The sequence below is a fragment of the Pristis pectinata genome, chromosome 37 (genome assembly GCF_009764475.1).
Source record: "Pristis pectinata isolate sPriPec2 chromosome 37, sPriPec2.1.pri, whole genome shotgun sequence".
Lineage (NCBI taxonomy): Eukaryota > Metazoa > Chordata > Chondrichthyes > Rhinopristiformes > Pristidae > Pristis > Pristis pectinata.
In genome coordinates this window covers 13265646-13279059 of record NC_067440.1, presented here as the reverse complement: position 1 = coordinate 13279059, position 13414 = coordinate 13265646, and the positions used below count along the sequence as shown (strand labels likewise).

The 13414-nt window shown below is 53.3% G+C and overlaps 2 protein-coding genes across 3 annotated transcripts in view; one reads left to right on the top strand and one right to left on the bottom strand.

The window, feature by feature from the left end:
- Window positions 1-13414, bottom strand: part of zbtb4 (zinc finger and BTB domain containing 4) — a 35807-nt gene that overhangs the window by 8066 nt on the left and 14327 nt on the right. Inside the window, exon 3 of one of the 2 annotated variants that reach the window (XM_052044706.1) lies at window positions 9189-9368. The exons of the other annotated variant lie outside the window; for it this stretch is intronic. The gene's annotated coding sequence lies outside the window, so the exon portion shown is untranslated. The remainder of the gene's footprint in view (window positions 1-9188; window positions 9369-13414) is intronic. 2 annotated transcript variants of the gene reach the window in all.
- LOC127586649 (solute carrier family 35 member G3-like) overlaps window positions 5394-13414 on the top strand; it is a 31122-nt gene continuing 23101 nt past the window's right edge. Inside the window, 1 exon segment of the mRNA XM_052044765.1 lies at window positions 5394-5540. Coding sequence (XP_051900725.1) covers window positions 5394-5540 — 147 coding nt within the window.

Here is a 13414-nt window from a genome sequence, read left to right as displayed (position 1 = left end):
CTGCGGGAAACAGGGGTGGAGAGGTCACCGCACAGTGAGGACTGGTGTGCAGCCTGTGGGGGGTTACTGAGGGAGGGTCACACTGTGGGAGGGGTAGTATTGAAGGAGCTCCGTGTTCTCCTCAAGATTAGACTGCAGAAATGGAAACAAAGGGGGCATTGGACTCGGTTCCTCACTGCCACACGTGCCGACATAGAGTGCATGCCAGTCCAGCAGATCACGCCATACCTCCTCCATCTGACACAGAACGTAGGACATCCCCATCAGTGCTGAACACCATGCCTCGTTCTAATCCCAGTCCTACACACGATCCACCTCCCTCCATCCCTGCCCGTTCACGTGTCTCTCTAAATACCTCTTAAACGCCTCGATCGTATCTGCGTCCACCACTCTCATTGGCTGCACGTTCCAGGGAACACTTTATAGACTCACCTCACACACCTCCTTCAAACATTCCCCTCTCACCTGTAAACTCTGTCCTCCAGTACTTGACATTCCCACCCTGGAAAACAAGCTTTGACCACCTAGCCGATCTCTGCCTCTCAGAATTTTATAAACCTCCATCAGGTCTCCCCTCAGCCTCCGCCGCTCCAGAGAAGACAACCCAAGTTTGTCCGACCTCTCCTTATAGCTCATGCCCTCTAATCCAGGCAGCGTCCCGGTGAACCTCCTGCACCCTCTCCAAAGCCTCCACGCCCTTCCTGTAACAGGGCGACCAGAACTACACACAATACTCCAAGTGCGGCCTAACCAAAGGCTTACACAGATGCAAAATGACTTCCTGACTTTTATACTCAACATCCCAATTGATGAAGGCAAGTATTCTGGACGCCTTCTTTACCGTCCGATTTACTTGTGTTTCCACTTTCAGGGAGCTGTGGACCCTATCGGTGCGTCAGTGTTCCAACGGGTCCTGATCTTTCCGTCCATCCACACTGATCCCACTTGCCCGCATTAGGACTATATCCTTGTACGCATCGCCTATTCGGTTGCCTCGCAAAAGCAGACGACATAATCAGGGACCCCTCCCACCCCGGACATTCTCTCTTCTCCCCTCTCCCATCGGGCAGAAGATACAAAAGCTTGAAAGCACGTCCCACCAGGTTTAGGGACAGCTTCTATCCCACTGTTTTCAGACTCTTGAATGGACCTCTCATACGCTAAAGATCTCCCAATCTACCTCGTCGTGGCCCTTGCATCTTATTGTCTGCCTGCACTTTCTCTGTAACTGCAACACCATATTCTGCATTCTGTTTAGTTTTGCCTTATGTACTCCCTCAATGTACTTATGTATAGAATGATCTGTCTGGATAGCATGCAAACGAAAGCTTCTCACTGTATCTCGGTAGACGTGACAATAATAAACCAATTACCAATTTAAGTGTCTAAATGCCTCTTAAGCGCAGTGATTATATCTGATGCCACCTCGTTCTCCTGCAGTGCATTGCTGATGTTAATCACTCTGCAGAAAAAAAATCTTACCCCTCAGTTCCCCTTTAAAACCCTTGCGTTAAACCACTCCCCTCTTGTTTTTGATAGCCCTGCTGTGCGGAAAAGATTCTGACGATCTACCCCACCCACGCCTCTCATAACCTTCCATCAGGTCACCCCTCAGCCTCTGTCGCTGCAGGGAAAACAATCCCAGCCTGTCCAATCCCTCCCCATAAAGCCCTCCATCCTGGTCAAACAAGGGTAGAGGAAGCCCCTGTCTGCCACTCACCATCCTTCCTCAGTGGGTGACCCTCCATGTTGTACCACCCTGGGGAACAGCCAAGAACTGTCCTCTGGGTGGGGGTTCAGCGTCAGGCAATCGGTGGTTCGGTAACAATGGCAGGGACCATGCGGTCACTTCCCAAAGGATGGAGGTGTCAGACTGGGTCTGCAGCAGGAAGGCAGTGACCAACACCAGGGATAAACCTGCCCGCCCTCCAGCAGACGAAGTGACCACAGCACCCTCCTGTGGAGACAGTCCTGACGTCACACCACAGGCAGTGACGCTCGTGGTCTCTAAGCTCATGCCCAAGTGTTGTCCAGCGGATGTGGGTGGCCTCGCTCACTGACGGGCTGGGAACGGGACTGAACGTTGTGCGGTCATCAGCAAACATCCCCACTGCTGATGGAAGGAAGCTGGAGTACTGAACGAAACAAAAGAGCTGGTCATTGACTTCAGGAAAGGGGGCGGTGTACATGCACCTGCCTACATCAATGGTGCTGAGGTCCAGAGAGTTGAAGCTTCAAGTTCCTGGGAGTGAACATCACCAACAGCCTGTCCTGGTCCAACCATATAGATGCCACGGCCAAGAAAGCTCACCAGCGCCTCTACTTCCTCAGGAGGCTAAAGAATTTGGTTTGTCCCCTTTGACACTCACCAACTTTTATCGATGCACCATAGAAAGCATCCTATCCGGATGCGTCACGGCTTGGTACGGCAACTGCTCTGCTCAGGACCACAAGAAACTGCAGAGAGTTGTGGACACAGCCCAGCGCATCACAGAAACCAGCCTCCCCTCCATGGACTCTGTCTTTACCTCTCACTGCCGTGGTGAAACAGCCGGCATAATCAAAGACCCCACCCACCCGGGTCATTCTCTCTTCTCCCTTCTCCCATCAGGCAGAAGATACAGGAGCCTGTATCTCTCAACACAGGCCCACCCTCAGGACCTGATCCACCCTCCCCTCGGACCTGGGATGTCTCAATCGTCTCCTCCCAAACCCCAGTGGATACGAGCCCAGCCTGTTCGACCTTTCCTCATACAACCACCTGTCCATTCCAGCTCCTGTTCCAGTAAACCCTCTCCAACATCATTCCTTCGATGGGGGTCCAGCACTGTACCCTGGTCCAGGTGTGGGTCCCCCAGTGCCCTGAAGCATAACCTCCCCACTTTTTCATTTACCTCCCCTCCCAGCAACACTCTGTTCTCCTGATTATTTCCTGACCCTACATAGCAGCTTCCTGCAAACCGTGTGCCCGGATGCCAGCACCCCTCTCGTTTACCTGTTTGATAGACTTTACTTCACGTTTTGCCCCACTGTGCTCCACGCCAGAGTTTTGCCCACTCACTTAACCCTTCCACATCCCACTGAGCCCCTGCACGCTCTCTCTGCAGCTTTTTTCCTGCCTGTCTTTCTGTCCTCAACAAATTTTGCCTCTAGACCTCAGTCCTTCCATCTAAGTCACGTGTACGGATCGTGAAAGGTCGAATCTCCAGCTCCCATCCTTGTGACACCACTCGTCACACCTCGCAAGTGAAACAGACCCATTCATGCCGACGGGATCCCGTTGGCCAGCTCACCTATCTGCATTCACATGGACCTCCTACACCACATTAACTCAATAATCATCAGTAAAGCGGTGGATGATGCTAACAGCACTGTCAAATAGCAGTTGACTCACCAACCACCTCCCTGCTCACTCTACCCACTAGGACCACAACACGGTACCCCATCACCAGTCTGGTCCAAACACGGGCCAACGAGCTGAGTTCCAGAGGTGAGGTGAGCGAGAGAACATTTGACCGAGTGTGGCATCAGGGAACCCAGGCACCAAGGGTAAGTCTCCCGGTGGTTGGAGTCAGACCTCACCCAGAGGAAGGTAGGTGTGGGCGTTGGAGGTCAATCACCCCAGTCCCAGGACATCACTGGGGAAGATCCCCTGGGCCCAGCCATCCTCAGCCGCTGCATCAATGACCTTCCTTCCACCAGAAGGTCAGAGTCGGGATGCCCACTGACTGCACAGTCCAATCCCATTCCCAGCTCCTCAGTCTACATGCAGCAGGTCCGGGGCAACCTTCACACCACACAAGTGCCAAGCAGTGACCATCTGCAAAAAGGGAGAGATGAGCCATCCACCCTAGTTACCGTCACCAGGAACCCCACCATCCACATTCTGGAGGCCACCTTTGACCAGAAACCCAACTGGACCAATCACATAAACACTGAGACGACAAGAGCAGGTCAGAGACGGGATCCTGCAGGGGGTGGCTCACCTCCTGACACCCCAAGGTGTTCGACCACCCACAAGGCACACGGTGGGAGAGTGACAGAACACTCCCCATGGCCTGGATGTGTGTAGCTCTGACGGTATCTAAGGGCCTCAACACCACCCAGGACAAAGCAGCTCGTGCTCCCTCCCCTAACCCCCCCACTGGATTTGTGCACTTCTTTCAGGACTGCTCCCCACCCCCCTCCCCTCAGCCTCCACCGCTCCAGGGAGAACAGACCCAGCCTCTCCTCGTATCCGAAACATTCCATCCCGGGCAACATCCCCAGTGTATCACGTCCTTCCCGTGGTGTGGCGACCAGACTCTAGGCGGGGCCTGACCAACGTTTTACCAAGTGGGACCATCACCTCTGCTCTTGTATTCTGTGCCTGGCTAACGAGGGCAAACATCACATCAGTCTTTGCACCAGCTTATCTCCCACCTTCAGGGATCCTGGGGTCTGTGCACTGAGGTCCTCCTGTTCCCCTACCGTCCTCGTCAGACCTCCCAGAGCACATCACCTCTCACTTACCAGGATCATTGCTTGTGCCTTCGTTTTGTCTCTCACCAACAGACCAATATCATCCACAACCTAAGACTATCCTCCAGTCAACAGACTTATAATCCTACCTCATCCACATCCAAACTGTTAATGTATATAACGGTCCCCAACTGACCCTGAGTTCCTCCAGTGCTTTGTTTCTGCTCCAGATTACAGCATCCACAGTCCCTCATGTCTCCGACTGATCCCCGTAGACAACACAGTCTACCAATCACAAAAGCATCCCTCCACCCGCACCCCCTGGAGGGATTGTCCAACGAGGCCATGTGGGTAGAACTTAGGAATGAGAGAGAGAGCGGTGATCACTTTGCTGAGGTTATACTATAGGCCCAATAATCGGTGGGAATTAGAGGGATACGTACGTAAGAAAATCGCAGAAAGGTGCAAGAGGTAGAGGGTCAGAGTTGACGGGGATTTAACTTTCCCATTATTGACTGGATTGATTTAGCGCCGGGGGCTTAGATGGGGTGAAACTCATTAAGTTGTACAAGGCAGTGTTTTCAGACAATGTGTAGATAGTCGACCAAAGAAGGGATTGTACGTGGTGTCACCTTAGGAAATGAAACCGTGGGGGGGGGTGGAAGTGTGGGTGGGGGAACACTTTGGAAACAGTGACCATACTTCTGTAAGTTTCAAGACAGTTTTGGAAAGGGACAAGGTCATTCCTCAACTGAGGGTCCCAAATCGGAGAAGGGCTCTCTTCAAAAGTGCAAGAGAGGACCTGGAGCAGATGTTGTGGGGGAAGCGACATCTGACAAGTGGGAGCCTTTTAAGAGAGAGTAAACGAGAGATCAGGGCAGTGCGTTCCAGCAGGGCTGCCAGCCGAAGGTGCCAAGGTTTGGGAACCTGCGATGACAAAGGTTGGTGGAAGTTTGATTGAGAAACGAAAGAAAGCAAATGGCAGGGTCCGGGCAACTGGAACCGTCAATCTCTCGAGGAAGACGGAGTGCGGAGGAGAGTGCGGAAGGAATTCGGAAGGCAAAATGAGGTCATGGCAGGTAAGAATAAGGAGGATCCTGAATCATTGTAGATGGAAATCAGCAGTAAGAGGGGAGCCAGGGAAAGAGCCGGACCCCTTGGAGACCAAAGGGGTCATCTGTGTGCGGAGCCAGGGGTTGTGGGCCAGGTCCTGAATTAATACTTCTTGTCTGTATTCACCAAGGAGAAGGATGTGGAGGGTAGTGAGTTCGGCGAGCTGGGGGGTATGTGGATAGTCTGGGACATGTCGGTATTAGGGAGGTGGAGGTGTCAGATGTCTTGGAATAATAAATCCCCAGGGCTGGATGAGATCCACCGCAGAATGCTATGGGAGGCAAGGGAGGTAACTGCTGGGACCGACAGAGATTTTTGTGCCTGTGTTAGCCACAGCTGAGGTGCCAGAAGAATGGAGGACAGTTAATGTTCCTTTATTTAAGGAGGTCACCAAGGATAAGCCAGGTAACCAGTGAGCCTTACAACAGAGGTAGGGAAATTATTGGAGACAGTTCTAAGGGACAGGATTTATGTTCACATGGAAGGGCAGGGACAATCAGGGATAGTCCGCATGGCTCTGTGCAGGGAAATCCTGTCTCACTGATGTGATTCAGTTCTTTTGAGCAGTAACTAAGATTGATGAAGACAGGGTGGTAGACGCTGTCCGTGTGGCCTTCAGTCGGGCATTTGACAAGCTCCTGCATGGGAGGCTGGTCCAGAAAGTTGGGGCTCGTGGGATCCAAGGTGAGCCGGACAACTGGATCCGAAACCGGCTGGTGATGGGAGGCAGAGGGTGGGGGTGGAGGGGTGTTTACTGATTGGGAGTGTGTGGCCAGTGGTGTACCGCAGGGAGTGGTGCTGGGCCTGCTGCTCTCCCTGACGTATGAACGTGGGAGGAATGATTAGTAACGTGGAGGACGACACAAGGCTGGTGGTGTTGTGGACAGCGAGGAAGGTTGTCTAAGGCTACAGCGGGATATACATCAGACGGAAAGTTGGGCAGAGCGTTGGCAGGTGGAATTTAATCCCGGCAGGATGAGGTGATTTTGGGGAGTCACATAGGGGCAGAACATTGACAGTAAATAGTAGGGACCAAGGAATGTTGACGAACAGAGTAACCCTGGGATTAGTCCATAATTCCTGACAGAGGCAACACAGGTAGGTAGGGTGGTGGAGAAGGGATGTGGAATACTTGACTTCATAAATTGGGGCACAGACTATAAAAGTTGGGGGTTATATTGCAACTTTACAAGCCACCGGTTAGGCCACACTTGGAGCAGCGCGCAGTTCTGGTCACCACACTACAGCAAGGCTGTGGTCGTGCTGGAGAGAGAGCAGAGGAGGTTCACCAGGACGTCACCTGGAGTGGAGGACGACCGTTATCGGGAGAGGTTTGATAGGCTGGGCTTGTTTCCCTGGAGCGAGGGAGGCTGAGGGATGACCCGAGAGAGGTTGATAAAATGATAAGAGGCTCACATAGGGAAGGTCGTCAGAATCATTTTCCCGTGGTGGGGGAATCAAAAACAAGAGGGCACAGTTTGAAGGTGAGGAGTTTGAAAGAGGACCTGAGGGGAAAGTTTTAATACCGCGAGTGGGTGATATCTGGAGGTGGTGGAGTCTGGTACCATCACTACACAGAAACATACAGGCACTTAAATAGGCAGCATATAGAAGGAAAGGGACCTAATGCAGGCAAATGGGATTGGTGTAGATGAGCAAGAGGTCAGCATGGGCACAATGGGCCGAAGGGCCTGTTTCTGTGCTGCAAGAGTCCTCGACACACTGAGATTCTAAGGACAGAGGCCTGGGAGTGAGAACAGAGGGGTGTAGGGGCCGGAGGGTGTCACAGAGACGGGGTGGGGTGTAGGGGCCAGAGGGGGTCACAGAGACGGGGAGGGGTGTAGGGGCCGGTGGGGGTCACAGAGACGGGGAGGGGTGTAGGGGCCGGAGGGTGTCACAGAGACGGGGAGGGGTGTAGGGGCCAGAGGGGGTCACAGAGACGGGGAGGGGTGTAGGGGCCGGTGGGGGTCACAGAGACGGGGAGGTGTGTAGGGGCCGGAGGGTGTCACAGAGACGGGGAGGGGTGTAGGGGTCGGAGGGGGTCACAGAGATGGGGAGGGGTGTAGGGGCCGGGGGGTGTCACAGAGACAGGGAGGGGTGTAGGGGCCGGAGGGTGTCACAGAGACAGGGAAGGGTGTAGGGGCCGGAGGGTGTCACAGAGACAGGGAGGGGTGTAGGGGCCGGGGGGGTGTCACAGAGACAGGGAGGGGTATAGGGGCCGGAGGGGGTTACAGACATAGGGAGGGGTGTCGGGGTTGGAGGGGTTACAGACATGGGGAGGGGTGTCGGGGCCGTGAGTTCTGGCTCTCTCAGAGGCCGATGGGACCCACAGGTTCCCCGCGGCCAGTCTCAGCCTCCGATCATGGGGGGTGGCTGAGCTGCAGTGTCTGGGACACGGTGGCCAACCTGTGCACAGCAAGATCCCACAAACAGCGAGATGATAATGGCAGTGAAGTTACTGTGGGTTGAAACCAGCACTCTCAGTAGTTGTGTAACCCTGGGCAACCCATAAACACAGGCCCCATATAACGCCTTCCTAACACAACACAGGCTGATCATAATGCAGTACAACACAACACAAGCCCAATAAAACACAGGCAGATCATAATGCAGGCTGTACACAACACTGCCCAACAGAAGGCAAATCAGTAAGCACAGGCCTAGAACAATACAGGCGCTGTATAACACAGGCCCAACTCTTCATGGTCCATATGTAACACCATCCCTACTTAACACCATTCTGACACAAAGCACACCAGTAAATGCCGGCTCAGCACAATGCAGGCAAAACACAATGCAGGCACCTTGTAGCACAGACAAATCATAACACAGGCCCAAGATTTTATAGGCCAAATATAACGTTAGCCAAACAAAACACTGTCCTAGCACAGGGCAAACCAGTAAGCACAGGCAGATCATAACGCAGGCTCAACTGTCACGAGCCAAACATAACACGGGCCCAACACAACACTGCCCAACATAAGGCAAACCAGTAAACACAGGCCCAACACAATACAGGCCCAACACAATACAGGCCCAAAACAATACGAGCCCTACTCAATACAGGTCCAACACAATACAAGCCCATTAAAACACAGGCCCTAAACAACACCTCTGTCTTGCAGCAAACAGCAGAAATGCAAGCACAACACAGGCCCATCCAATCACAGAGCTGACACAAGCGGGGAAAATGGAACGCAGCCCCTCCTAACACAGGTCATGGCAACACAGAGACAGTGTACCACAGCCCGGTGACAATAACACATTCCCAGCACCATGAACACTGTACCGCACCAGCCCACATAACACAGCACTGTGCGGACATGAGGCTGACGTAACAGTGGACCAGCACAATGTAGGCAGACTGATTATCGCAGTAACGTTTCATCATCAAGCAGCAGACGTGCAGCAGACGACATTCTCCACAAGCCCCAACGCAGCTCAGACAGATTTGTGCACTTCTGTTTGACAGAGGGGGCCATTTAGCTCATTAAATCGACGCTGGCTCACCGAGCAATCCCATTCCCAGTAGTTTACCCTGCGACCTGCTCTCCCACATTCCCATCAGCTCCCCCTCACCCTACCCCTCGCCCACACACGGGCGGGTAACTTACAGTGGGCGATTGTTCACTGTCAGTAGCGTCACAGGTAGACAGGGCGGTGAAGAAGGCGTTCGGCACGCTGGCCTTCATCGGTCAGGGCACTGAGTACAGGAGTTGGAAGGTCATGGTGTGGTTGTACAGGACGCTGGTGAGGCCGCACTTGGAGTATTGTGTTCAGTTTTAGTCGCCCTGCTATAAGGAAGGATGTGATTAAACTAGAAAGAGCGCAGAGGAGATTTACGAGGATGTTGCCGGGACTCAAGGGACTGAGTTATAGGGAGAGGTTGGATAGGCTGGGACTTTATTCCTTGGAGCATAGGAGACTGAGAGGTGATCTAATAGGGGTGTATAACATCATGAGGGGCATGGATAGGGTGAACGCACTTATCAACATTCCCAAAGTTGGGCTATCGAGAACTAGAGGGCACAGGTTTAAGGTGAGCGGGGAAAAATTTAAGAGGAATATGAGGGGCAACTTTTTTTACACAAAGGGTGGTATCTATGTGGAACGAGCTGCCAGATGAAGTGGGTGAGGCAGGTACAACAACATTTAAAAGACAGTTGGACAAGTACATGGATAGGAAAGGTTTAGAAGGTTATGGGCCAAGCGCTGGGAAATGGGACTAACTTGGGCGGATATCTTGGCCGGCGTGGACCAGTTGGGCCAAAGGGCCTGTTTCTGTGTTGCGTAACTCGACGACTCGATGATTAACCCCCCGACCCCGCACATTGTTGGGATGTGGGAGGGAACCGGAGCCCCCGGGGGAATCCATGTAGTCACAGGGAGAACGTGCAAGCTCCACACAGACAGCGCCGGAGGTCAGGATTGAACCCGGGTCTCTGGAGCTGGGAGGCTGTGGGATGCAACAGTGCAGTGGGTAAGGACAGAACCTGCAACCCAAGCGCTGGACCATTGATCCAGAGATGTTGGGTTCCAATCCCACCACAGCTGGGAACGTAAGTTCAGGGAAATCCATGCATTAGAGTTGGACTGTTGGAAAAATCCCTCTGGCTCAGGGGAGGACATTTGCTGTGCTTGTCCAGCCTGGCACATATGTGGTCTGGGATGGCAGTTCGAATGCACAGGAACGTGAGAACCTGCAGAGAGTAGTGGACTCAGCCCAGTACATCACGAGCACATCCCTCCCCACCATCGGGAGTATCTACAGGAGGCGCTGCCTCAAGAAGGCAACACCCATCATCAAAGATCCTCACCATCCGGGCCGTGCCATCTTCTCACAGCTCCCATCGGGCAGGAGGTACAGAAGCCTGAAGTCCCCACACCACCAGGTTCAGGAACAGCTACTTCCCTTCAACCACTCGGTTCTTGAACCAACCTGCACACCCCTGATCACTGCCTCGGTACAGCAACACCGGGACCACTGTGCACTGCAGTGGGCTTCTTTTTTCATTCTAATTGCGTTCTTTCTTGTAAAACTTGTCTATAATTTACGTTGATGTTCTTCTTGTGAATGTCACCGATCTGCTGCTCTGTGCCCGTGATGCTGCTGCATTTCCCATTTCATCCGCACACACACCGACTTGTGCATCTGACAATAAACTTGACATTGACTAAACGTGACTGCTGACCCACCCACATCACTGATGGCTTCAGGACCGATTGCAGACAATGACCAGTGACACTGCCGGTATCGTCTGCATCACAGCAACCAGAAAATAATTTAAAACTCTCCGAGGTCCCAGCCAGCTTCTGACAATAGACGTGCCCTGGTTACAGTTCTGGCCCAGACAGCACCATGTGATGCAAGGGAGCAGTTCCGAAGCACATCCTGGATCCTGCTCTCTAGAAAACTGGCACCTGCTGCCTTCAAAGGCCACCTGTCAGCAGCCTGGTTGCTTTCCCCTTGATCTCTCCCCTGTCCCCGCCTCATAGATTCGATGCCAAGGAAGAAGCTGGCTTCACTCCTAGGGGGGACGACCGGGAAACTGGGGCTGCTCCCTCAGAGCAGGTTCAGGAGAGAATCAATGGAGACGTTGGGAATCAGGGAGGGTTGGGGCAGAGTGAATGAGGGGGAACTGTTCCCGGGGCAGGAGGGTGGGTGCCCAGGGGACGTGGAGTGAAGGGGGTGGGCAGAAGAACCAGAGGGGGGAGGAGGAGAACATTTCTCCGCAGTGAGTTGTTGTGATCAGGAACGAGCTGCCTGGAGGGGCGGTGGGAGCAGATTCCAGAAGGAATGTTTGGGGTGGGGACACTGGAAGGGGGAACATGCCGGGATGTGGGGAGGGAGCTGGTTGGTAATTGGTTTATTATTGTCATAGGTACTGAGGTACAGTGAAAAACTTTGTTTTGCATCCCACCGATAGGGATCAATCCAAACATCAGTGCATCGAGGGAGAACAATAGTGTTCCAGCTACAGAGAAAGTGCCGTGCAGGCAGACAATAAGGTGCAAGCTCATAACGATATAGATTGGGAGATCAAGAGTTCATCTTTAGGGTGTGAGAGGTCCATTCAAGAGTCTGATAACAGCGGGATAGAAGCTGTCCTTGAGTTCTCAGGCTTTTGTACCTTCTGCCCGATGGGAGGGGGGAGAAGAGAGAATATCCGGGGTGGGTGGGGTCTTTGATTATGTTGGCTGCTTTCCTGAGGCAGTGGGAAGTGTAGACAGAGAGTCCATGGAGGGGAGGCTGGTTTCTGTGATGTGCTGGGCTGTGTCCACAACTCTCTGGAGTTTCTTGCGGTCCTGGGCAGAGCAGTTGCCGTCCCAAGCCGTGATGCATCCGGATAGGATGCTGTCTTGGAGAACCTTGTGGACTGAGTAACACCACCCACGTCACTCCATACTTTGCTACCTACCTGTCATCTCTCTGATCCTCTGTGTCCTTTCCGTGCATCCTTACCGTCAACAGCACCTGAGTGTCACTGGCAGGGCCAGCATTTATTTCCCATCCCTAGCTGCCCCTTGGGAGGGCAAGGTGAGCTGTCTACCGGAACCACTGCAGACCAGAGTGTGGTCCCAGTGACAGTGAAGGAGCGAAGGTGGTGTGTGACCCTCCCCCCCACCCACCCTCCCCAGAGGCGAAGCTGCAGGTGGTGCTGGCCTCCCAACACTGCCTTATCCTTTGTGGAAGAGAACGTAGTACACAGACCAGTACAGCACAGGAGCAGGCCCTTCGGCCCACCATGTCTGTGCTGAACACCATGCCAAATTAAATCAAGTCCCTCCTGCCTGCACCTGACCCCTATCCCTCCGCTCCCTGCATATTCACGTGTCTATCTAACAAAAACACCATATGATAATCTGCCTGCACCCCCACCCCTGGCAGCACATTCCAGGCACCCACCGCTCCCTGTGTAATAAACTTGCCCCACACATCTCCTTTGAACTTTCCCCTCTCACCTTAAGTACATGCATTTGATATTTCTACCTTGGGAAAAATATTCCGCCTACCCTATCTGTGCCTCTCATAATCTTATAAACCTCCATCAGGTCTCCCCTCAGCCTCCACCGCTCCAGAGAAAACAACCCAAGTTTGTCCAACCTCTCCTTATAGCTCATGCCCTCTAATCCAGGCAGCGTCCTGGTGAACTTCTTCTGCACCCTCTCCAAAGCCCCCACACCCTTCCTGTAATGGGGCGATCCACAATAAAGGTTGTTTGGGAGGTGCTCAGGCAAGGAACAGCCATGTGTGTGTTTGGGATGGGCTGTGGTGGGTGTTGAGGGGGCTCAGATCCCACGGGAAGCCGGGAACGGTGGGGAATGGAGTCACCCAGCCCTCGCCTGACACTCCATGCCCAGAGGAAGGTCACATGCACTGGGAGCTGGGCACCCAGCTGTATTCACTTGACAAGGTCGGAGCGGGGAGAGGCAGAGACGTCTGGGTCTGCTCCTGTACCCTCAGCGAGCTGGCTCAGTACCACTGGCAGACCACTGCAGGGGTGGGCTTTGCGGGGGAAGGGTCTTAAACGGGTGGGCTCTGTGGGGGAGAGTATTAAAGGGGTGGGCTTCATTGGTGGTGTATTCCTGTCTGGCATTCTGAATAAAATCCAGTGAAGGTCCCAGATTTGCCGTAATTTCCAGAACTCTGTGGGCTCTTCCTGCTGGAAGTTTTTCCCTCAAGGTCCAGCTCCACTGCTGGATCAGAGATGGTTTTATTCCCCGCAGCAGGTCAATGTTTGGAGCAGGTATTAAAGGCATGGGGCATGACTTTCACCCAGCACTGATTTTTTTTTGCTGAGATCCGATGTATATTTGGTTTGAAGTGTTGTTGGTGGCA